General features: G+C 34.7%; 2 protein-coding genes across 2 annotated transcripts; both read right to left on the bottom strand.

Annotated features, from left to right (window-relative positions):
- Positions 1 to 10768: 10768 nt before the first annotated feature.
- On the bottom strand, positions 10769 to 11346 carry LOC11419792 (uncharacterized). Its single transcript, XM_024776534.2, has one exon. The coding sequence runs from the start codon at positions 11344 to 11346 to the stop codon at positions 10792 to 10794; it is 555 nt and encodes a 184-aa protein (XP_024632302.1). The 3' UTR covers positions 10769 to 10791.
- A 6295-nt stretch (positions 11347 to 17641) lies between these two features.
- On the bottom strand, positions 17642 to 24273 carry LOC11430356 (oligopeptide transporter 4). The gene is made up of 6 exons (XM_003593255.3): positions 23651 to 24273; positions 22374 to 22471; positions 19994 to 20560; positions 19290 to 19542; positions 18834 to 19016; positions 17642 to 18693 (listed from the first exon to the last, which is right to left on the bottom strand). The coding sequence occupies exons 1-6, from the start codon at positions 24155 to 24157 to the stop codon at positions 18079 to 18081; spliced, it is 2223 nt and encodes a 740-aa protein (XP_003593303.2). The 5' UTR covers positions 24158 to 24273; the 3' UTR covers positions 17642 to 18078.

The raw sequence follows: 24273 nt of genomic DNA on the forward strand, positions 1-24273 counted from the left end.
TGGACATAATATTATTTTTCAATCGTATTCTCTAACAATATTCTGTATATCACTCATTAAGTTATTATTTTTCACTAATCGGCCATAGAGATGTCATACAGTGAGACTCTGGTTAAGAGATAAATGCTTATATGTATTGTCATGGGAGAACGCGTGTCTTCTTATAACTTAGAAACTTTAGTGAATTAGGGTTCCACTACTAGAGTTTTGTGAATAAACTTTAAATAATGTTCTAACATATCTGTAAAATGATGATTCAAAAATTTAAAAGTTTAATTATAATTAAATAAATTTAATTTGTGAATAGATTAAAATCACACCGAAAAATTTATAAGGATATAAACATGTCACTTTTTTATGAGGAGGAAAAATCAAAGTTGCTGCTACAAGTATGTCACGGTGCGAGACGTCTCATTCTATCTTGGTTCTAAATAAATGAATGATTCAACCATTTTTAAGACAAAATAAGAAGTTAGGAGTGAGTAGTAACGCAAATTATGTGTGGATTTGTGCAACAATGTAGAAGGTGTCGGAAAGAGGAAATTATGGATACAAAGGTAATGATGGAAGAGTATCCTTTGGCTTCATTCAGTGATGATTATGGACGAGAGTATCATAGCATAAGCAAGTTAGGGGTGGGTAAAAAGAACCATGAACCGAACCGAACGAACCGAATCGAACCAAAAATAACCGAACCATTATAATGGTTCACGAACCGAACCGTTAATTTATTAACCGTTCTTGAACCATAATCGAACCATCTTGAACCGAACCGAACCAAACCAAACCACTTGAACTATTTTTTTTTTAAGGAAACCACTTGAACTCTTTGTTGGATCTTTCCAAAAAAACAACTTATTTAAAATAGCTTATTTTAAAAAGCTTTTTTATGCAAAACACCTTATTTTATGAAAACAGCTTATTTTATGCAAAATAGCTTATTATTTAAAAAAAAAACTTATTCAAAACAACTTATTTTATGCAAAACACCTTATTTTAAAAAATAACTTATTCAAAACAGCTTATTTTATGAAAACAACTTATTTTAACAAAACAACTAATTTTATGCAAAATAGCTTATTTTAAAAACAACTTATTTTAAAAACAACTTATTCTCAAAAAACAACTTATGTTTTGAATAAAATAAGTTGTTTTAAATAAAATAAGCTGTTTTGCATAAAATAAGCTGTTTTGAATAAGTTGTTTTTCAGAAAATAAGTTGTTTATCAAATAAGTTGTTTTGAATAAGTTGTTTTTTTTTTTAAAATAAGGTATTTTCATAAAATAAGCTTTTGAATAAGCTATTTTTTAAAATAAGGTGTTTTGCATAAAATAAGCGGTTTTGAGTAAGCTATTTTTAAAAAGAGATCGTAGTAAATTGTTTCAAATCCGAAGCAAACTAACCGCAAAAGTAAATATTAATACATATTTTTTTACAGTGTTTAGTCTTATATATTACATTAATTTAATCTATATTATTATTACTTCATATCGTTCAAAAAATAATCGATAATAATTTTCATACTATAATTTTTATTTCTTAATATATTTTGCATTAAACTTATTATTTTACTGTGTTTGTGTAATAATAATATTAATAAAAAAAATCATATTCTTAAAAAAAAGTAAATAAGAAAATATTTTGCCTTTTGGATAAAAAAACACAATTAAATTCACAAAAGGAAAAAAAAAAAAACATTTATGTTCAAAATATTTGTTTTGGTTCGGTTCGATTCATAGGTAAGAAAACGGTTAACCGAACCATAACTTTGGTTCAGTTCGGTTAGCTCCATACCTAACACGGTTCGGTTCGGTTTTCCCAAACTTTTTCAAAATTTCAGCTCGGTTCGGTTCGGTTTTTTGGGTTAACCGAATCATGCCCACCCCTATAAGCAAGTGTGCTGCAATTTGAAACGCTTTTCGAGACAGTGGTAACGAAATACGTACACAAGGTCTTTCTTTGCCTTTGTTCATTGAATTTGGAATTCTGCTCATTACCCAAACAATATCGCTCATTCCCAAAGTAAAAGATCAAAATGTCCCTACGCAACTTAACATGCATTAGTGTATTTTTTTACCTATGTTAAGTCACGCTACGTGACTTAACATGCACTAGTGCATTCTTAGCGTGACTTAAGTCACGCACAACATGAGTTAACTCACGCCAATGCACTAAATAATTTTCAATTAGGTCTTTATTCTTTTTTATGGTTACATTTAGCCCTTTATTCTAAATTATTTTATTAACTTTATTATAATTTATTTATGCACTTAAAATAAATATTGATTCGATATTATTCATTAAAAAAATACAAATATAAATAAAATGAAATGAACTAAATTAATATTTATTCATTAAATACAAAATTAGAAAATAAAAGAAAATATAAAATAAAAAGTAATGAACAAAATTGATGCATATAACAATATCATCTCATTTTATTAATAGAATTCAAACAATACAATAATTGATACAACAATTTATTCGAATTCACTAATTTATTCTACTTATTATCTTCCTTTTGGGGTAAAAAGTGATCAATCTTCGTGGGTAAAATAGTGAGCAGCCTTCATGGGAAAAATACATCATCAACCCTTGGGCTAAATTTAAATCTGGTTTTTTATACCCCAAGACAAATCTTTTTACCCACGGTAAAAAGTTTATGGAGTAAAAAAAAATAGATTTAAACTTATCTCAAGGATTGATCACTTCCCCATGTCGGCTACTCACTATTTTACCCCGACGAAGTTTGATAACTTTTGCCCCCAAAGAGAATCTTTAAGGAAAAAAAAAAGAGAAGAGAAATGGAGGGATAGAGTGAGGAGGGGGAGAAAGTGAGATGGTGTGAGGAATTAGGGAAGTATGAAGGGGTATTTATAGGTGAGAATGGTAGTATAGGTTGTAAATGTAACAACCCGTTTTTCGTTAGATTTATTTTTAATTATTTTATTCTGTGTTTAATTGTGCTTGTGTGTGAATATTCATCATTGAGTGCATTTTCATGGGTTTTCGTGCTAGGGGGTAAAATTAGTAATTTTGGTGAGAATTATTTTTAGTGTTTAGTGAGAACCATTATTTTACTAAGTTACTAGTGTAGTAATTAGTATTTTACCGATAAGTGACCGTTGCTAGTATTTTACCGTTAAGTGATCATTAATAGTATTTTACCGTTGTGAGTGTAGAAACATTTTAGAATTGAGTTGGAGTGGATAAAAGACATAGAGATATCATAGTGAGACTCTGATTAAGAGACGTGTCTTTTTATAACTTAGAAGCTTTAGTGAATTAGGGTTACACTGTTAGGGTTTTGTGAATGAACTTTAAATAATGTTCTAAACATATCCGTAAAATAATTATTTAAAAATTTAAAAGTTTAAGTATAATTAAATAAATTTAATTTTTGTATAAACTAAAATCACATGGAAAAATTTATAAGTGATGTAGGAGGGTTTCCTTAGTAATTTTATAGTATTTTATTTTAGTCAAATCTTAGTGATTTTCTAGAACTTTCTATTATTATTTTGTTTTGTTTTATTTTGGCCCACGTGTTTGTTATTTCTTTCACTATATAAGCAGAACTTATGCAGCCTAAGAGACACACTTTTATTCAATAATAATATTCAAGACTTTTCTCTCAATTCTGATGGATTCCGAAAACCCTTATTTTGATAGGTTTGTCGCTTGCAATCCTATTTTCACAAGTTTGTCGCTCGCAAACTTGTTCTTTTCTATCTAGGTTTAGCGCTTGCTAACCCTACGCTTCCGTACTGCGTCAGTTGGCATCAGAGCAGGTTTCCCCTGTTCTTTCGTGAACGTGATCCAGCCATGGGAGATCAACGGTTACTAGGGCAGAATTTGAAGGTTTTGCTGCAACCCTCAAAGCTCTGTTAGATCAGATGACGACTTTGTCGACTAAAGTTGACGAAAGCACCACCAACAACAACAACAGAAACAACAACAACGGCGACCACGACAGAAACATCAACAACTGAAACAACAACAACCAAAACAACAACAACCCCAACAACAGGGGAGGAGGACCAACTCTAGATATTAGGGTTCGTTATGTCAACGACCCTTATGATGATAATTCGAGTTTTGATGAGGAGGAAGTCGTGATCGATGATGGGAGTGAATGTGGGAATCACCAAGATTACCGCGTTATGGCTGATATTCCCATATTTCACGGAACGATGGGAGTAGAAGAATTCTTGGACTAGCAGATCGATGTTGATAGATTTTTCGAGGTCATGGACGTCCCGACAGACAAGCAGGTTAAGATGGTTGCAATCAGATTGAAAAGTATCGCAACTGTTTGGTGGGATAGGCTCGTTGTTCAGAGGCGTAGACAAAATAAACGCCCTATTCGAACTTGGAGAAAGATGAAACAGTCGATGCTTGACAGATTTTTACCTGAAGATTATGAACAAATTCTATATAAGATGTATACTGAATGTGTTCAGGGCAAGCGATCAGTGACTGAGTACACGGCTGAATTTTTGCGTTTTTCTGAATGTAATGAATTAGGCAAGTCCGAGAATCAGAAGGTGGCTCATTATATTAGTGGTTTGAAAAGTTCATTGCAAGAGAAGATGGGATTACCGACTATTTGGACCGTTGCTGAAGCGTCACACCTAGCTTTCAAAGGCGGAATTAATCGAGAAATCCCTCAGAAATTTCTCAAATTTCAGAAGATATTCTCCACAGAACCAAGCTGATGACAAAGAGAAAAGTGCAGCAATCAAAGATTCAAACCATGTTAGCAAAGCAAGCAGCTATGGCAGGGCAGTGCACCTCCAGTCAAGGCCCCTGTCCAAAAGCAGAACAACCCATATGCGTATCCTGGTGGTGATAATTGTGACCGTTGCGGTGGGAAGGGTCACAAGTCCAATGTTTGTCCATTAAGGAGGGTTGCTAGAGTAGCAGAAGGTTTGGATGGTGATAATGAGCAACTTGATGAGGAAGATGAATACATAGGAGTTGAGTTTGTTGAGGAAGATTATGAAGAGAGAGTGAACTTTGTTCTTCAGCGAACGTTGCTAGCATCCAAAGAGGAAGGCCAATGCAAAAATTTATTTAAGATTCGTTGTTCCGTCAATAACAAAGTATGTGACCTGATAATTGATAATGGAAGCACGGAGAACTTGGTGTCAAAAAAATTGGTGGATTATTTCAAGCTGCCCACGGAGCCTCATGAGAAGCCATACTCACTTGGCTGGGTCAACAAGGGATCCCAAGTACGAGTGATGTTGTCCTGTGATGTAGTATTTTTGCATCAAACAATTGTAAGTATTTATATCGTCTCCTCAGGGACTAGTGCGATATCGCGGACCGTTCGACACCAAATATCATTTCAAGTTAAACGATAGTTGATTGTTTGTTTTAGTAACTGAATTGCAAATGATACAATTGAGATTAATAGGGCGTAAAACTTGTTAGGATTAGAGTTCCTTGATCGAGCGTCGCACGTAACCTAATGATCATACATGGATTCTATCTTTTCTTTGATATTATCACGTATCCCTCGACAACACCATTCGTGTCCAAACAATATTGTGAAATCAATTGTATCATTCAATGGTCGATGTCTCAAACTATTGAATGATTCAAGAGTCGATCTTATCGTTCAATCGATGATTTCTCAATCTATTAAATGATAAGAAAGCTTTAGGTTTGGATACTCAAGGTGATTATCAAAACATCGATTCCATGTCTAGAAACTATGTTTTGATAGATGGTTATTCTAAACCTAGATTCAAAAGTATTTCTCAATCACAATTAAATCAAAGATAAAGATTAAAGTGCAAGAATAACCTCAATATCAATTCAAATGCTAGAACCATATATTTATAGATCAAACGATTACATGTTAAACTATGATCAAGTACCTCTAATCCCAACAAAGGAGATTTAGCTACTCATTGTCATGGAAGCCTTGCAAGAATGAATTGAAGAAGCAAGATTCATTACAACTTGTGATGTCTCAACAAAGGATGAAGAATCCACTCTCTATCACTCTCACTCTATAAAGCACAAGCCCTATCTCTCTCTCTAGAAATATTACAAGTGAAAAACTAAGAGAAAAACTATCTAAAAACTATATAAAAAACTATGTCCCTCTGAAATGGTTGAGTGGGCTATTTATAGAATTCTGAGTCTGCCTTCACTCGCCTCGCGAGCTGCTTCATTCGCCATGGCGAGTTGAAGTTTCTTCCCCATTGGGTTTGTGCCACGTCAGCATTTAGAGGCTAAACCGCCCTTACTCGCCTCGCGAGTCCTTCCATTCGCCATGGCGAGTAAGCTCGCCTTCTACTCGCCATTGCGAGTTGGTGGCGTGTGATCTTTGTTGCATTCTGGAATTGCTCGCCTTTGCTGCTTGCCATGGCGAGTTGGAGGCGAGTGATCTCCTTTTTCTGCCTTTTTGTACTTTTCTCGATTTTCTTCTCTTTGCTTGATGTCTTGAGTTCGAATCCTGCACAAATGGGTGAAGTAAGATAGATAAAGCGTAAAAGGGCAATAATCACTTATTTCTCGGCTTTTCCCTTAATAACTTGCAAAACAAGTAACAAAAATGCCTAAAATATATCACTTAAATTACAACTTTCTAGCACTTATCAAACTCTCCCCAACTTAACTCTTTGTTTGTCCTCAAACAAAATCTTGAAAATCAAACAAGTTAATATGACAAGACACAAGTACAAAAGGCTTGAAAACATTTTTAGATGAATGATTCAAAGAGAATGCGCGGGCAAGTCTGAGTTTTCAACTAATCTGGAATTCTACCACAAATATGAGATGAGTCCTATGCACAAAGTTCATGTCAAATAGTTCAAGTCAATAAAATATTTATTCACGAACCACACCTAACACACTTCTTTGTAAGTAGATATTCAATTGAAATCAAATGAGTGAGGGTTATGAACACACATCCGACAATCAAGTTAACATCCAAATCAAGTTATATGTCCATCCAATTATCATTTCAAAAAGCATAAAAACATGGATCAAAAGGTCTTTTAGGGTTGTAATTTGGCTTGGCTACAAAAGAAAGGACATTTGTGGGTCAATTGAATTCAAATGGCCAAGCATAAGGGAACATTCTTTCTATTCACATTCAAAAGACAAATTTACTAGAATTCCCTAACAAACCCTTGGTGTTAAAACATGATACTCCTTGATCTTGACAACTTATTCTATTTTTGGATTTTTCTTTCTTTTTCTTTTTCTTCTTTTCTCATTTTTATCATGTACACATTTTTCTTTTTCTTTCTTTTTTTATATACAAACAATGTTGTCTTGATCAAAATTTCTGATTACACCAATTCACTTGACAAATGATGACATCTACCTTTTTCTCCCCAACTAGAATAAAAACATACCCTATTTGAATGTTCCCTTAATCTATGGCAAAAGGGGACAAATAACAATGAAGGTTTAGGGTTCAACAATTAAAACATATCAAGGTCCGATAGTGCAACAAAAATGAACTGGATTTTGAAAAATTTAGGGCGAATTCATCAAGCATTGTGCTTATGAATTGACAGTTCATGATTGAGGACCTTGATTCATTTGGCTCAAGTGGGTTAGCAAATACTCGCTCTTCTCACAAGGTAGGCTATTTGTGGTCAAGTATGTTTCTCTCATTAAACAAAGTATGCCTTGATCCTTTCCATGTCTTTACACAATTTAAAACAAATATTAGATTTAACATAAAATGATCGAATTAAAACAATGAATGCCGGTCTCCTTGCATATAGTACAAATATTTGAGGTTTCCTCACTTTTTGGCTAGTACTAAGTGGTTCACAAACAAACACATTATCGAGGAGAACTAAATGAATTGAAATTTGTGCAAAGTACTCATTTCCTATTCAAGTAAAAACTTAGAAAAACTGGAAACTTGTACCTTGGCTTTGCGCTTTATCACAAACTATTTGTTATTATCAATCATCTGAGAATTTTGCTCAAGTTTTGGCTATCTTTCAAGCGCTTTGAAATTTGAAGCTTTGAGCATTTTTCTTTTCAATAAGCAAGAGTGATAAACTAGAGAAACTTCCACAATTTTCAAAAGAAAGTACTTGATATAAACCAAAAGTGCTAAACTAAAACAACACAATACAACTTGAACAATGTGAACATCACAATACTAATTAAAGCAATTGTTTAAACATAATATCCCACAATAAGTGAACAAAATAATAATTAAACAAAATTATGAGTCATAAGTGCCAAGATAAAACAACAGAAGCAAATATTTGTCAAAATAGCTGGAATCGAAAGCAAATAAAGGAAATGAAAGAGAATGAAAGCTTATAAATTGTCACTCAATAAAGGTGAGCTTTCATGTCTATTCTCTTTCTCCTCAACCCTGCATGTCATCATCATCTGAACCACCAGTTGCACTTGGGACTCTATCTGGATCGTCTCTGTCAGAATCTCCCATCAATATATCGTCAGAAAGCGTCCCGAACGATGATCCACCCCCTTCGTAACGATCTGGCCTGCCCTCAGGCCAAGAAACATGAGCCTGAAAAGCCTCTGGTGTCATGAATTGTGACATCACCTCCGGAGGGTACCCTGCTTGCTGCTGCACTAAATACTGAGGCTGCTGAAGATAAGTATTAGCACGGTTTGTAGCTTCCAGCATATTCCAAGTATGGGTATGGCACTGGTATTGCCATTGAGTGTAGCTGGCAAAGTCAAAGGCAGTTGTGGTTGGCATCTGAAATGGTTCGGACCCTGATTGTGGATGATGTGCCTGAGAAGATGAGGCTTGTTTTCCTTTTTCCGGCTTTGGGTCACTCATGATGTAACGTCTGATGAAGTCATCATCAACGGGGTTCCGGAGTTCCTCATGTACAGCGGTGGGCAACTTCATTCGTGAATCTTTAATCAAGCCCATGATGAGTCCAGGAAAAGCTAGGCGGGTTTTTGGTTCACTTTTTCCTTGAAGGGTGACCAGCCTTAACTCCCATGCTAATGTGCGGGCTATGTCAACCTTGAAGCCCTTGAGAATGTAGTATATGAGTGGGCATACATCCACAGTGCAATCGGACAAGTGGCTGTTAGGTCTAACATTGTGAAGGATAAATTTCAGGATGAATTTGCAAGTTTTGTTCATGAGTTTATATTGTGCTCTGTGATGTCTTCCAGCATTACTCACGTCATAAGTTTCACCCTCTAGTAAGATAGCCCTTTTGATTGTTTCTCTCATTGGCTCAATGTCAAAGGTGCCTCGATTTTGGTTGTCATGGAATTCATCCATCTCATCCTCATCACTTAGTGGGAAGTTGTTACCGAGATAGATGTTAATAGCTTCGCGATCGAAGCGGATGGTGCGACCTCTCACAAAGGTTTCATAGACAAATGGATCGGTGAGGTTTTCAGGAAGAGCATTGGCGTAAAATTCACGCACGAGCTCAGCATTGATTGCGGTGATAGGTTGGAGCAGTCTTCCCCACCCTTGGTCAGTTAAAAGCTTCAAGAGGTCTTGGTAGGGTCCTTGAGGGTTTATGTTAAACACTTTCTCGGGCCACATGCTCTGTTTAAGCAACTCCCTGTATCTGTCTTGGTGGTAACGAGATTTAAATCTCTCTCGGTCAAATGGTTGGTTTCTAGGTGGGGGTTGAGATGTGGATGTTTCACCTTTCTTCCTTTTGCCGGTATTCACGGGTTTCTTAGGAGCCATACCTGCAAACACAACCAGGAAATACCATACACAACAGAATAGATAATTAAACATCAGTATGGAATCAAGAAAGAGCAATTGGAGTGTCAGAGGCTTATTTCACAAAAATAGGATCAGGTTCTGATGCAACTCACCTCGCGAGCTATTGTACTCGCCATGGCGAGTTGAGATAAATTTCTGGGTATCCAGATGAACACTCGCCACGGCGAGTGATGAATCTCGCCATGGCGAGTTGACCAGAAATTGTCAAAAATTGACCCTTTTTCAAAAGTTGTTCTAGTTTTATGATTCCTAACCCTAATTATGACCATTGCGACCCTGATGATGACAGTAAGATGAACTAAATCATGCAATTGGTGAAAAATCGAATTTGTTCCACAAAAACCCATTTTATTGGAACTTTTTACAAAAGGGTTATCAAAAGATGTGGATATGAATGAAGGACATTACGAATTTATGCATGATTTTGTTTCATCTCAGTCATGTGGGTGCCATTTTTACAGATTTAGTACACAGCAAAATCTTCTATCCTAGGGTTCATACAATAAAGCTTCAAAAACAGTGAATAATTGAATTACGAACCTGAGTCAAGTGAAATGCAAGTGCAGAGAAGATTATGCAATAAGCTTGACTTGGATTGACTTGATGAATTGAAAAAGGGTAGTGTTGATGCTTAGGGTTAATGTTTGTCTTTGAGAGAAATTTTTTGTGAATGGTTTGATGAGAGAGAAAGGAAAACGAAAATGATAAAGGAAAGTTGGTAATGGGTGGTTAAGAGAGATTAATGAGGGAGTTAGTGGCTTTGGAAACTGAAACTGTCAGAACTGCTGCCATTCGCCTCGCGAGCATATGTATTCGCCGTGGCGAGAAATTTGGCAGTCAACGCAGTCAATGACCAGTTGACTCGCCATGGCGAGTTGTTTTACTCGCCTCGCGAGTGATGACAGTTTAGACTGCTTTCTTTTGGCTTCTGATTTTTGAATGGTTTTAGTATGCACATGACTCCTACACCTAATATGCATTAAAACTGTAAATAACTTACAAAGTTGGGTTGCCTCCCAACAAGCGCTTGTTTAACGTCGTTAGCTCGACGCCTTTTTCGTTAGGGTGGCCAAAATGAAACGGACAACACATCATCTCTTGTAATCCTGCGTGTTGGGAGGAATTCCATGAATTTGAAGTATAATTGATGTGGAGTCCATATCCTCCCTAACCTGGGTTTGTTGAACAAGGCGCATATTTCGTCTATGACTCGATCAATCTTTGCCTCGCTCGTTGTCTTCCCCTTTTGTTCACTTGATTCTTTCTTGCTAAGTATCCATTCCTGTTTCTCCGTAACTATCAACACTGCTCCATTATCAACAGTTTTGGCCTCTTCAGCATATGACCTTTCTTGAGGAAGTTCTATTGGATGTAGTGGCTCTAATTCTTCCGTCATTTTTATTGTGCTACATTCTTCTAGTATTATGTCTTCCTCGGTATCCTCAACACCTTTTTCAACACTCGTTCCGACTTCCTCACATGTATTTGAATTATTTTCTTGTTTTCCGTGAGTGGATTGAATGTTGGCTTGAATATCCATGATTTGTTCTTGCATCATTTCCATCTGAAAGGATAGATTCTTCAATCTCTGATTGGTATCCTGCATGTTTATCATGGATTGCTGCATGAAGATATTCAAAGTATTTTCCATCTTTGATATTCGTTCATCTTCAGAGGGATATTGTTGATACTGTTGATATGATTCATATTCCAGTGGAGTGTAGAAGTTGTTATAACCATGATCAACCATAATTTCATTTATGTAGAGAATCTGAAACGGATATAACTAACAAGAAATTTTTCTTTGTATGCAAAGAGGGGTTAGTACCAATAACTATACAAAAGAAAATATATTTACAGAGTATATACTGATGCTTAAAATGATAAAATAGTCGCGATGTCTACGATATCTAAACGCCAGTCCCCGGCAGCGGCGCCATTTTGATGTAGTATTTTTGCATCAAACAATTGTAAGTATTTATATAGTCTCCTCAGGGACTAGTGCGATATCGCAGACCGTTCGACACCAAATATCATTTCAAGTTAAACGATAGTTGATTGTTTGTTTTAGTAACTGAATTGCAAATGATACAATTGAGATTAATAGGGCGTAAAACTTGTTAGGATTAGAGTTCCTTGATCGAGCGTCGCACGTAACCTAATGATTATACATGGATTCTAGCTTTTCTTTGATATTATCACGTATCCCTCGACAACACCATTCGTGTCCAAACAATATTGTGAAATCAATTGTATCATTCAATGGTCGATGTCTCAAACTATTGAATGATTCAAGAGTCGATCTTATCGTTCAATCGATGATTTCTCAATCTATTAAATGATAAGAAAGCTTTAGGTTTGGATACTCAAGGTGATTATCAAAACATCGATTCCATGTCTAGAAACTATGTTTTGATAGATGGTTATTCTAAACCTAGATTCAAAAGTATTTCTCAATCACAATTAAATCAAAGATAAAGATTAAAGTGCAAGAATAACCTCAATATCAATTCAAATGCTAGAACCATATATTTATAGATCAAACGATTACATGTTAAACTATGATCAAGTACCTCTAATCCCAACAAAGGAGATTTAGCTACTCATTGTCATGGAAGCCTTGCAAGAATGAATTGAAGAAGCAAGATTCATTACAACTTGTGATGTCTCAACAAAGGATGAAGAATCCACTCTCTATCACTCTCACTCTATAAAGCACAAGCCCTATCTCTCTCTCTAGAAATATTACAAGTGAAAAACTAAGAGAAAAACTATCTAAAAACTATATAAAAAACTATGTCCCTCTGAAATGGTTGAGTGGGCTATTTATAGAATTCTGAGTCTGCCTTCACTCGCCTCGCGAGCTGCTTCATTCGCCATGGCGAGTTGAAGTTTCTTCCCCATTGGGTTTGTGCCACGTCAGCATTTAGAGGCTAAACCGCCCTTACTCGCCTCGCGAGTCCTTCCATTCGCCATGGCGAGTAAGCTCGCCTTCTACTCGCCATTGCGAGTTGGTGGCGTGTGATCTTTGTTGCATTCTGGAATTGCTCGCCTTTGCTGCTTGCCATGGCGAGTTGGAGGCGAGTGATCTCCTTTTTCTGCCTTTTTGTACTTTTCTCGATTTTCTTCTCTTTGCTTGATGTCTTGAGTTCGAATCCTGCACAAATGGGTGAAGTAAGATAGATAAAGCGTAAAAGGGCAATAATCACTTATTTCTCGGCTTTTCCCTTAATAACTTGCAAAACAAGTAACAAAAATGCCTAAAATATATCACTTAAATTACAACTTTCTAGCACTTATCATCCTGCAAAGTTCCTATATCCATCGGCAAACATTATAGAGAAGAGGTACTTTGTGATGTTCTTGATATTGATGTTTGTCATATTTTACTTGGTAGACCTTGGGATGTGGTTGATTTGATTAAGTTGCCTAAAGCTCATGGAGTTAGCGTAGCTGCTGAAAAGATGGCTGAAGAGATTATGACTGTGAAAGATTCTGCCAAGGCCAAGTTAGAAGCTACCGGGTTGAAAAATAAAGTTGCTGCAGATAAACGGCGGAGAGTCAAGGTTTTCAATGTGGCAGACATTCATGAATACCATGCAGATGAAGTCCTTTATCAAGATGAGAACTCGGGGTCGAGTTCTTCAGAGGTGGAGGAGACTGATGTAGGAGAGTTTCCTTAGTAATTTTATAGTATTTTATTTTAGTCAAATCTTAGTGATTTTTTAGAACTTTGTATTATTATTTTGTTTTGTTTTATTTTGGCCCACGAGTTTGTTATTTCTTTCACTATATAAGGAGAACTTATGCAGCCTAAGAGACACATTTTTATTCATTAATAATATTCGAGACTTTTCTCTCAATTTTGGTGGATTCTGAAAACATTTATTTTGATAAGTTTGTTGCTTGCAAACTTGTTCTTTTCTATCTAGGTTTAACGCTTGTTAACCCTACGCTGTCGTACTGCGTCAATAAGGACATAAACATGTCACTTTTTTATGAGGAGGAAAAATCAAAGTTGCTTGTAGGGACGAGTATGACGTCTCATTCTATCTTAGTTCTAAATAAATGAATGATTCAACAAATTTTAAGACAAAACAAGAAGTTAGGAGTGAGTAGTAACGCAAGTTGTGTGTGGATTTGTGCAACAATGTAGAAGGTGTCGGGAAGAGGAAATAATGGAGACAAAGGTAACGACGGAAGAGTATTCATTGGCTTTGTTCAATGATGATTATGGACGAGAGCATAAGCAAGTGTGCTGCAATTTGAAACGCTTTTTGAGACAGTGGTGAAGAAATACACATGGCCTTTCTTTGCCTTTGTTCATTGAATTTGGATCAACAAGTGGCCAACTTGTACACGACCAACTAGGATCAGTACAGTATAATTTGTTGCTTTTAAAATATATATTTTTAGCTTTCATGTGTCCTTTTTTTTTTGTTAGGAAGGTGAAATAATCCATTGAAATTAAATTATGGTCATGAAGATGCTGAGAGTATGCACGCTCGCACTAACTTCATTTTTTAGGGTTGCAAATTTTTTGTTTTAAAAAGTTAAATTAACCTACCTAGATTAGTAGGAACACTTCAAAGTTTTAACCAAACCAATCTAAATGGATTTATAGTTACCAAAATTTTGTTTTAATCTTAGACAAAAATTATAGGTTTCTTAAACTCCAATGTAAAAGAGAATTGTTGAACCCCTTTTCTCTGATCCAAAAGTTAGTGATTGTTTAGCACACTTAATTTTTTGTTGGAAAATGTTAACGAATGATTTTTGAGGTACTTGATAATAAGTTTAAAGTGGAAGTTTTATCTTAAAAATTGTATATTCAACACATTAAAATGTAACTTTTTCAATATAAAATTTATCAATTATTTCTTTTTTTAAATCTTTAACCAATGCCCTAAGAGGGCTTCTTAACAAGACCTTTTTTGTTTAATATGTTTCTGTTCCACTTTTGTTGACCCTCTAACCAACCTAGTTTTCATAAAAACATTGAACCACCATCCATTGGTTTTTCAATTTGATAATGGCAAATGCCAACTGGATACGTCATATTTTTTAGTTTTTTTTAGCAAATGTCATATCCCTAACGATTAACGTGATACTATGTGACATTTGTCAATACTAAAGTTAAACATTTTTGTTTGGAATGCTAGAACATATTTACATTGTATTTTGTTTTTCTAGAAGGCTTTAGAATTATTTTCTTTAGAATGTGAAATGTTTAATTAAATCATTGTCATAAACATGTTGGAGAAGTTATGTGAGTATTCCCTAAAAAAAAAGTTATGTGGATAGTTTATATTTTTTTAAAGAAGTTAAAATGAATTATATTACCACCTCAAAAAGAACTTCCTAGCATAAGGTGTGCGAAGGAAGAAACAAGGAAGAACAGAGTTCAAGCCTGAATCCAGGCAATATTTACAAGCTATCAGCTAAACAAAAACAAAAGTTAAAAGCAAAAGAAATAACAATTAGTCCATGTCCAACATGGTAAACGGACTAAGCCACCAGATTATGAAATTTATTCTTCAACCACATGAAAGTGTGAGACTTAATCTTCTCGACAACCTGCATAATTGAGCAATCTTTGCCATTAAATAACCTGTTATTCCTTTCTTTCCATATTTCCCAAACAGCAGCAAACCAGATGACCTGTAACATTGACACCCACGTCCGAGCAACACCACATACAAAACTAAATTGGGTAAAGTGGTTAGCTGCATCAAAAGGCGAAACCGTAGCTATGCCAAGCCACCGAAAGATGTAGTGCCAAATTGAACCAAAAAAATTACAATGAAATAACAAGTGACAAGAGGTCTCCATCGCCCCGCACCCACCAACACACAATTGAGCATCAGTGTCAATAACATGACGACGCAAAAGGTTGTCCTTAATAGATAGCCTATCGCGAAACATGCACCACACAAACAACACTACCTTCAAGGGTACATCCTTGTGCCAAAGGGAAGAGATTGGCACCACTGAATCAAAATGAGGCTGCATAATCAAAGTTTTGTAAGTACTACGAACAGTAAAGACAGAAGATGATTCCAAGCTCCACAGTCACCTATCTGCCCTGTCAACCAGTAAAGAAACATTTTGAAGTAATATTCTAAGTTCCCCCACCAACTCCTCTTCCCACGCAAACAACATCCTCCTCCAAATTTATATATAAGTAGAATTTAAATTTATATATATCATCATAAGATATACAAATTAATTTTGTTTTGATTTCTATCGATTTTTCGCGAACACCCTTGATTATAAAGTAAATGAACTAGTAATGGTTTTACAACAAAATATTTAAGGAGAATATATGATTAAAAAGGCATATTTTTTCAGTTTACAAGAGTACTTAAAATCTTAAAAAAGACTCTGAGCTAAACTTTTCGTTCACATCAGTTGTAGTTTGAGTTTTAAATGGTACGACTTTACATAATGGTGAATCTTCCCTAATTTCAATTATATATCAACAAAGAATAAGTAGCCTTTTTAGTCTTGATAAAAAATATTATTGATATTTTATTATACCAAACATCAATATTTAACCTTTTCTCCTCAATATTTGACATTTTATGAATCACCTTATTCATGTTCTTTTGTCAAGTGAAGGATGACTATTGCATTCCAAATTAATTAAAAAAGTAACATAAAAAAATGTAGACACAACTAAGAGCAAGCATTATAAGAGTATGAGTTATACCATGTTGACTTGCCTCTTTAAAAATGTAACAACACAATTCTAAGAAAAATAGACTAAAATGTCCAACAATCTTTTAAAATAAAACCAAACCCATATCCATCCACCCCATCTTGTGGAAACCGTCCACAACTATTTTGAAGTCTCATTTGAATATCATCGGTTAAATGTGTAAATATTTCACACATTGAATAACATTCTTAAGACCAATAGTTTCATCTTCTCGAATACTAACTACTAACTGAAATCAAATTTATCTTCTCCAAAATAAAGGCTTCAGCTTCATCTTTTAGTTTATGTTGTTAATCGTTCGCATGGGTAGAGGTGTCAAAATTGGTTCAACCTAGAGATTCACCCCCACATTTATGCATGCAGAGGGAGCTTGCTCGATTTGCAAATTGATCGAACTCATAATTCTATTATGACTATGTGTTTGATGGTCTAATAGTTGTAATGTTAATTGCAGTTATTTTCATAATTAGTTTTATTCCATTTCATATATGTTTGAGGATCTTTTCAAAAAACAAAATATAGATCTGAAGATTCGCACAATATTGGCATATTTAGTCAGATATAAATCATGAATCGATAATGAAGACCGAATGAGTCTTGGCCTCAATGATACATACAAGGATTGGAAAATTGCTTTACATGTCTCTCACGTTGTTTAGAGCACTTTAGATTTATCGGATCGTAACTTCTGTAACCCCGATCGCATAAAATCTATCAAGAGTTACAATCCGATCGTTGTTTTTTAATCGAATTATACTCCCGATCTGTGTATTTTTAAGGTTGAGCAATAAGAGAGACCTATAAAGCAATCTGTCAAGTATTGTGAGGTCCAAAGACAAGGTCTAGATCTGAGAATGCTAAAAAAATTGTGACAATGTGTACCGAGCTTATCACTCTATTTAGATTGCGGCATTCTTATTTCATTCCTCTTTAATCAAGTTTTCTTTTCATTTCCTGTGTACTACTATGTTTCTAGAGACAAGTAGCTAGACAAAAAGGTTTCTTATCTAAAACGGAATATAAATGAAGTACTACCCTTTGCTGGTGCATGTTTGCAGGCAATTCTGGCTAATGCGAAACTTTCTTCCTTGGTCAGAATTAGGGTCTTCTACTCTTTTTGTGTGGTTATAGTCTATCATATGCTAGCCTAAATAGTCAAATGTTCATAACAACTTTTAATTAGATGGAATTGCGAAAAAGAGTACATCCCATTTATTATTACTTCTTACGTCTCATAAATAAAGCTACATACACACTTGACAACTTGTACATCTATTATTTCTCATTCAGTCATCCATCTAGAAGCCCAAATTTGCAGTGCAGATTCACAACTAATAATGGTAAATTTTGGCTACAACAGAATCTTTTCATTCTCCCTTGCCTTCTTACTTTAAATAAATAATAAGATGATTACTACTGCTTAATACCCCCAGTATAATAAAACCACATAACACTAACCTTTTTTTGAGTAGCAAGAATTGAACTTAGTACCCTAGGATTTAGTAATACACATTACACACCAACCATTTGCGCTAGAGCCGGTGGTACCATGTAATACTAACTATTTACAGGTGGTATTAATTGTAAATTTGTAATTAATGAAGCCATTAAAATGGCTTAGAATCACTAGTGTACTGGGCAACCATCAACAGCTATGCCTTTTGCAGTTGGACAAGATGCCAGTGGGCAATGTTCACCTTCAGTTCCCCACCAACTAATACTTCTATTTTCCAAACTCAGTGAAAAGTAAAGAAGAACAGTCATAAAAGCAACTCCAGTATCAAGTGCTGCTGATAGAACATAGTTGTATCTCTGCCACCATTTCTTTCTGTAACGGAAAACGAAGAAATTGAAAATCGTCCCGACAAAAATCCAAGAATTGTAGTTCAATGGTGTTGCTGGTGGCATCATTGCAGTTGCTCCAAGGAGAACTGGAAGATTAATCAAAGCAATCCATGACTGTCTAGGAAATGCTTTATGCAAAAGCCAAACAATTATTGGTCCAATTGCACCTCCAATGAAAAACCAATTCATTGCACTGTAGTTTCCTTTAGAACCAAAGATTCGTTTTGGTCCTACCAGACCCCAAATAACCGAAGCATCGAAGAAAACACGGTCACCTGGACATGTCCAGGGACTGCCTTCTGGAAGGAGATCATCATGGCATATATTCTCAACGGAGTTCAGCAACCACCATGCCACCCCAATGTTGATGGTTCCGGCAAGCATTGTTCCTATGAACTATACATGAATTGAACAAATTGAGTGCATCAGAAACTACGAGTATGTGTTTAAAATTGTGTCTTAGTTAGGTGCTATGTTTCTTTTATGTAATAATAGTAGTATAACGAACTTTTATATCTAATCGAATTATAATGTACCTGAACTAAGAACATTGATCTTGGAGGGATTTTCATGTAGTGTCCAAGCTTGAAATCACTAAGGAAGGAGACTGCTTGTGCCATGCTAATGTAACCATAGGTTTTGAAGCATACATTTGCTATTGGTCTTCCAGGGTAAATCAAACCAAAGACATACTCGGTGATAATATTCAATCCTGGTGTCTGTAGAGGGAAAAAACTTGAATTCAAATGTACATGTATATATTCATATAATTTTGTACATATATCATATAGGTTACATATCAGAATTTTTTATGATTTAATCTAATAGCTTGGGCTTTTGGAATAGTTAGTATTTTAAACTATAAGAGCTCTTATGGAAAAGTGGCTAGGAGCTTGATCTTTGTCGCTATTCTTTTTAGTAAAATGAAATTTTAACACAAGGTAGAGTTTACTAATGCATTTAATAGTAAACAAAAGTTTCAAGATCTTAACCTGATTTGTGGTGGCAGTTATGATGCTAATAGGTAGAGTGAATGCAAAAGCTAAAGCTCCAGCAAAGAGAAGTCCCCACCAAGGCATCTGAATTTGGTCATTAAGAAAGATGCATAGCACGAGAGAAACAGCGAGAGTCACAACCAGCAATGCGTAAAACCACCAAGAAGGTATGTCTTTGTATCTTTTCATCAATTTTGTGTGGATATCTTCTTTACCCTTAGAAGAAGCACGATACCGCTCCATTATCTCCCTGCATTTTTAGTTGTACATCAAACTACAACAATTTCTTGAACGACATATAGATTATAACTCAATAAAAGTATAAGCTGCAAAGTAAAGTAAATTAGTTGCTCATGTTCAACTATGTCATGGTGTAAGTAAACATCTTAAAATATTGCACATGAACTCTTAATAGTTGTGGGAAAAAACCATCTTAATTGTTTCTTTTTGATACAATTTTTACAAGTTACTCTATAAAGCAATAAAATTCTAAAGCTCTAGTTTATATGAGTGAATTACCTTGAATTCTAAGAATTGTCTATAAATGTCAGATATTCATTAATTTGCAAACTTACATCAGCAGAAGCAATATTTTTTTGAATCGGCAGCAGCAGAAGCAATATGATATTGAGAACATTCATCATATTAAATTAAGTTAGAAATTAAACACCAATGCTAAATAATTTGGACAACTGTATTACCTTCCATAGAAGCAAGCAACATGTGTAAGGGTGGATGCTATGGTTGCAAATCCAAAGCCATAAGTGAGAGAGAAAAACACACTTAGGTGAATTCTACCTTGCTCTGCATACTTTGCTTCATCTAGCTCAAACTTGTCATTGACAATAGCAGATATGTTGTACTTTTGACCTTGAGCAGTGAACAAATGAGAGGAGAAAAGGGGGAACGTTTTAGCATTGTACGCATTTAGGCCCCAATATGCAATGGGAACCACAGCATAGATAATCAATACATAGCCCACAAAAACATTGACAATGGCAAAGAATGGTGAGATAAGAGGACTGAACAAGAATGATGCCACTGCAGTCCAATCAAGTGTGATGGCTCCAATTCCAAGACCTTTCATGCCTGAGCCTAACTGCTGAGCTGTGACTGACTTGGTGAATACCCAACAGACCCATGATATGCTTGTGAGTGTTGTGAACAAGTATCCTGGGATCACATACCATGAAAAACTGCATACTAGTGCAATAAAGAAAAACTTTGCCCTTGAAATTCGGTGGTCGTCGTCTTTCTCATGCAAAGCTCTGCATACCAACAATTTTTGCATCTAATTAGTGTATATATATTATGTTCAGAAAATACATACATCAATATAGAATCTGCACACACTGTGGTTAATTTTGTGTGAAATATTGTATTGCCATATCACCTCTGTTATGAAAATTCAAGTAACTGTCATACGCGAATGATGCATCGCTTTGAAGTAAGAACTTATGTGAATTTAGTACAAAAGAGGTAATGCTAACTGGTAATAAGCCACATAAGCATCTTATCTTATCCTATGTAGCATGACACATGGCAGTTAACGTGCCAGATAAGTTTGTTAATGTTACTGGACTTAAGATTTGTTTTTACATAATTTTTAATGCATTAACTTGTTTAAGGATTAGTGTTACCCACCCTTACATTTTTAAGGACTAAACCTATGTTTTACTCACTTTTTCAATGTAATGAGATGATGTAATAGCCACTACTCAAGCACCTGTTTTGCCTTGTTGCATCCCTTTTTTCCTACAGATAATTCTAATGTTGCTAGTTTTAATTTGCTTGATCTCGTAACATAAGATATAGTTCCTAACTTATAAGGGCTACTAGACCGTCCCCACTCCTACCTAACTTCTAAACTTCCATATAAGAGGGTTGCCAAATTGTCACAATCAAAGTCAAATGAAAAAAATAAATACATGAAAACATCTCGCCAATAAAAGGGGTCAACTATTTAATATGTGTCCGATGTCCTACACGTATTGGTACCCGATACTGACACATGCGATGCATTCAACTAATTTATTTTCTCAAACTATAACCGATGTTGGCAATCGGCATGTTAGTGTCATTTTGTCTGCTGCTTGTGTGAGTTCTTCGTAGCATATAGTGGATGGGAAAAGAGTTCAAATTAATCAGTATGTAACAGGGCTCATGGGGTCACATGCCGTGGACCACTAAGCCATTAAGCCGTTTCCACTTGCAGGTCAAAGCCTAAATCTAATCTACAGGGACTATAAATAACTTATGGACCACAGATTATTGCCGTATGAAAACAAGATGAAATGTTTGACAAACTCAACGTTCTGGCATCTAGTTGCTAATATTTTTGTCAAAAAAAAGCTAGCTGCTAATATTGAAGTCAACACTGAGTGGAAATCTGATAAGCATATGGCCTAGCTGGGCCAGCTCAGTGTTCTTATTAATACAAATACACATCCATTAATTATTACCTAAATATATGCCTAAGTATGAGGAAAATAATGAAGATATATATATATATATATATAGATTCGGCTATTTCAATGGACTAATTTTCTAGATTATATTGATGCATGATCATCTCTATTTCAACTCAATAGCTTATTACATACGTACTACACGTTAAACGATATTGTGATACATAGTAGTATTGATAAGGCAAACATACACGTCCTTGAAATAAATAATAAAACAATCAATTCACAGTTTAAAAGTCTATGAAGCCCAATTATTATTTCTCTCTCTCTCTCTCTCTCTTAAACTTCACTCATATTATTGATTGGTATTTTGTAAGCTTTGAACAATATAACATTCTATTAAAAGTGAAACAGTGATAAACATGAATCCAAGTAATTTTGGTCTCTAAATATTTGAAACAATCTCATTCTAGCCATGCATATTTCAAAATCATCAAAATGTTTGAGTGTATCTTCTATTTCCAATTTTATAAATAATGGACAATCAGAAGATGTATCATAAAAAGCACATTCGAGAACTAATAACTAACTTACGGAAAACACATTCAGAAATAGTTTTAGAATTTGATATTCAAGGAATAAATAATTGTTTTCACATTTTTTATTGTCATACCTGAAGAGTGAGACCTGGACAAGGGTACTAGGCCACCACATATGGGCTGGCTCCACCACGTACTTCCTCAGCAACCCAGCCCATCCGTATCCCAGGACCTACAAATACACATTGTCACTAAAGAAGGCATAAATCAAAGGTCCATTTCCATCACAATTTTGTTCAATTATTACAAAAGCAATAGCTAATGTATGTTTTTAGGGCATGTTATGAAACAAATTGAAAAATTTTGTATTTTTAAATTTTTTGAAAAATATTAGTACATGTTTTTTCAAGATAAATTTTTATTCTTTAACCAGTTTCTCAAAAGCATGTGTTAGCAAAACCCTTAGCAACCAAACATCGTGCAATCAAAATCAATATCAGTAGCTCCCAAATAAATATCTTCGAAATGAATCTAAAATATTAACATAAAAAAATACACCCTTTGGATGAAAAATAAATAAATACATCCAAATGGTTAACCAATACTTATTACAACTTGTGTAAAACTTGCTGTCAAAAAAAGAAAACAATCAATCATTACTTAAAAGAATATATAATTATATTTTCATTTGTAATTATTGTGAGCCATTACTAAATCAAACTTAAAATATTAGACTCGATTTTAACAATGAAGGTACAAATAAAATTGTCCCATTCATTATTAAATGTCGATATAAACAAAACAATCCGGCAATTATAAACAAAAAAACAAGATAATGGAGAGCTTAGTGGATGTTTGATTGAAATAATGTGAGGAAAACAATCATTACATGAGCATGAAAGGGACAAAGAACCAACTGTATAAAATAAAAAATAAAAAAAAAAGTACAAGGGAGCTAGCACATAAAATATATAAATAATTTTAGTCTTAGAATATACTCTCTCCGATTTTATAAAAAAGAAAAAAAAAAGCAAGGTTAACAAAAGTTAACATATCTGATTTGAGATTTTTTTATTTTTTTTAACAAGTCAAAATGAAATATATAAACAAACAGATCTACTATCTAACATAAGATTTGAATCATATACGTTACCTTTTGTTGATTAACTTTCTTTTATATATAGAACGAGAGAAGTATGAAGATAAGTAGAAAATATGTTATGAGATAAATACATTTTAGATGGTAAAAGATAATTGTAAATATCTATAATATGATTTGACATATGTTTGAATTTGCAATTTATCACTTCTCAACATTTAACGAGCTCTAGAGCTTAAAAAAGAAGATAATGAGATTATGATTTTCAAAATTACAACTAACAATAATTAGCATCAAGAAAAGAAACCTCACCTGAGTGGTGATAATGAGAAGCCAAGCAGCATGAAAAGAAATACTCCTTCCATAAAACGCTTTAATAATATTAACAATCCCAACAGCATAAGGAGACCCAGATCCAAAAGCACTTCCAGCATTAGCAAATATAGTAATCAACACATGTTCCTTCATATTAAACGGCCCCGGGTTCAATGACAACTTTTTTGTCCCGAACCCTGGGATTCTGAACTTCGTGGTTGGCAGAATAGCCGCCATGAAGTGACCTATAGGGAGTGTAGCTACCTGAACGGTTATGAGAGTGATGATGAGTGGTTCTGTACGGTAAGCGAAGAATTGGTTGAGGAAAGAAAGGAGTGAGCATGAAATGAGACCTAAGAACCACATACGGAATGTCCATACTGGTTGGGTTGGGTCGTCGGTGTTTGTTACGGTTAAACGAACTTCTTCAATGGGGGAGATTTCTTCTTCTTCATCTTCTTCTTGCTCCATGGGTGTTATTTTCTCTGTGTCGAATGTGTTCATTCTGTTAGAGTTAGAGAGAGAGAGAGAGAGAGAGAGAGAGAGTGTGGTGTTGTGGTTTTTATCTTTTTTTCTTGTATTGGATTTGAGAGTGAGAAAGGGATTATTATAGGGACTTG

Source organism: Medicago truncatula, chromosome 2 (assembly GCF_003473485.1).
Source record: "Medicago truncatula cultivar Jemalong A17 chromosome 2, MtrunA17r5.0-ANR, whole genome shotgun sequence".
Taxonomy (NCBI): Eukaryota; Viridiplantae; Streptophyta; class Magnoliopsida; order Fabales; family Fabaceae; genus Medicago; species Medicago truncatula.

Bases quoted from the DNA above. Each gene is read 5' to 3' on its own strand.
- LOC11419792 (XM_024776534.2), bottom strand. From the start codon at position 11,346: ATGATAAACATGCAGGATACCAATCAGAGATTGAAGAATCTATCCTTT.
- LOC11430356 (XM_003593255.3), bottom strand. From the start codon at position 24,157: ATGAACACATTCGACACAGAGAAAATAACACCCATGGAGCAAGAAGAA. The intron at 20,561-22,373 runs GTATGACAATAA...GTTGGTATGCAG, and splicing joins GTCCAGGTCTCACTCTTCAG to AGCTTTGCATGAGAAAGACG. The intron at 19,543-19,993 runs GTAATACAGTTG...CTAAAAATGCAG, and splicing joins GTTGCTTGCTTCTATGGAAG to GGAGATAATGGAGCGGTATC.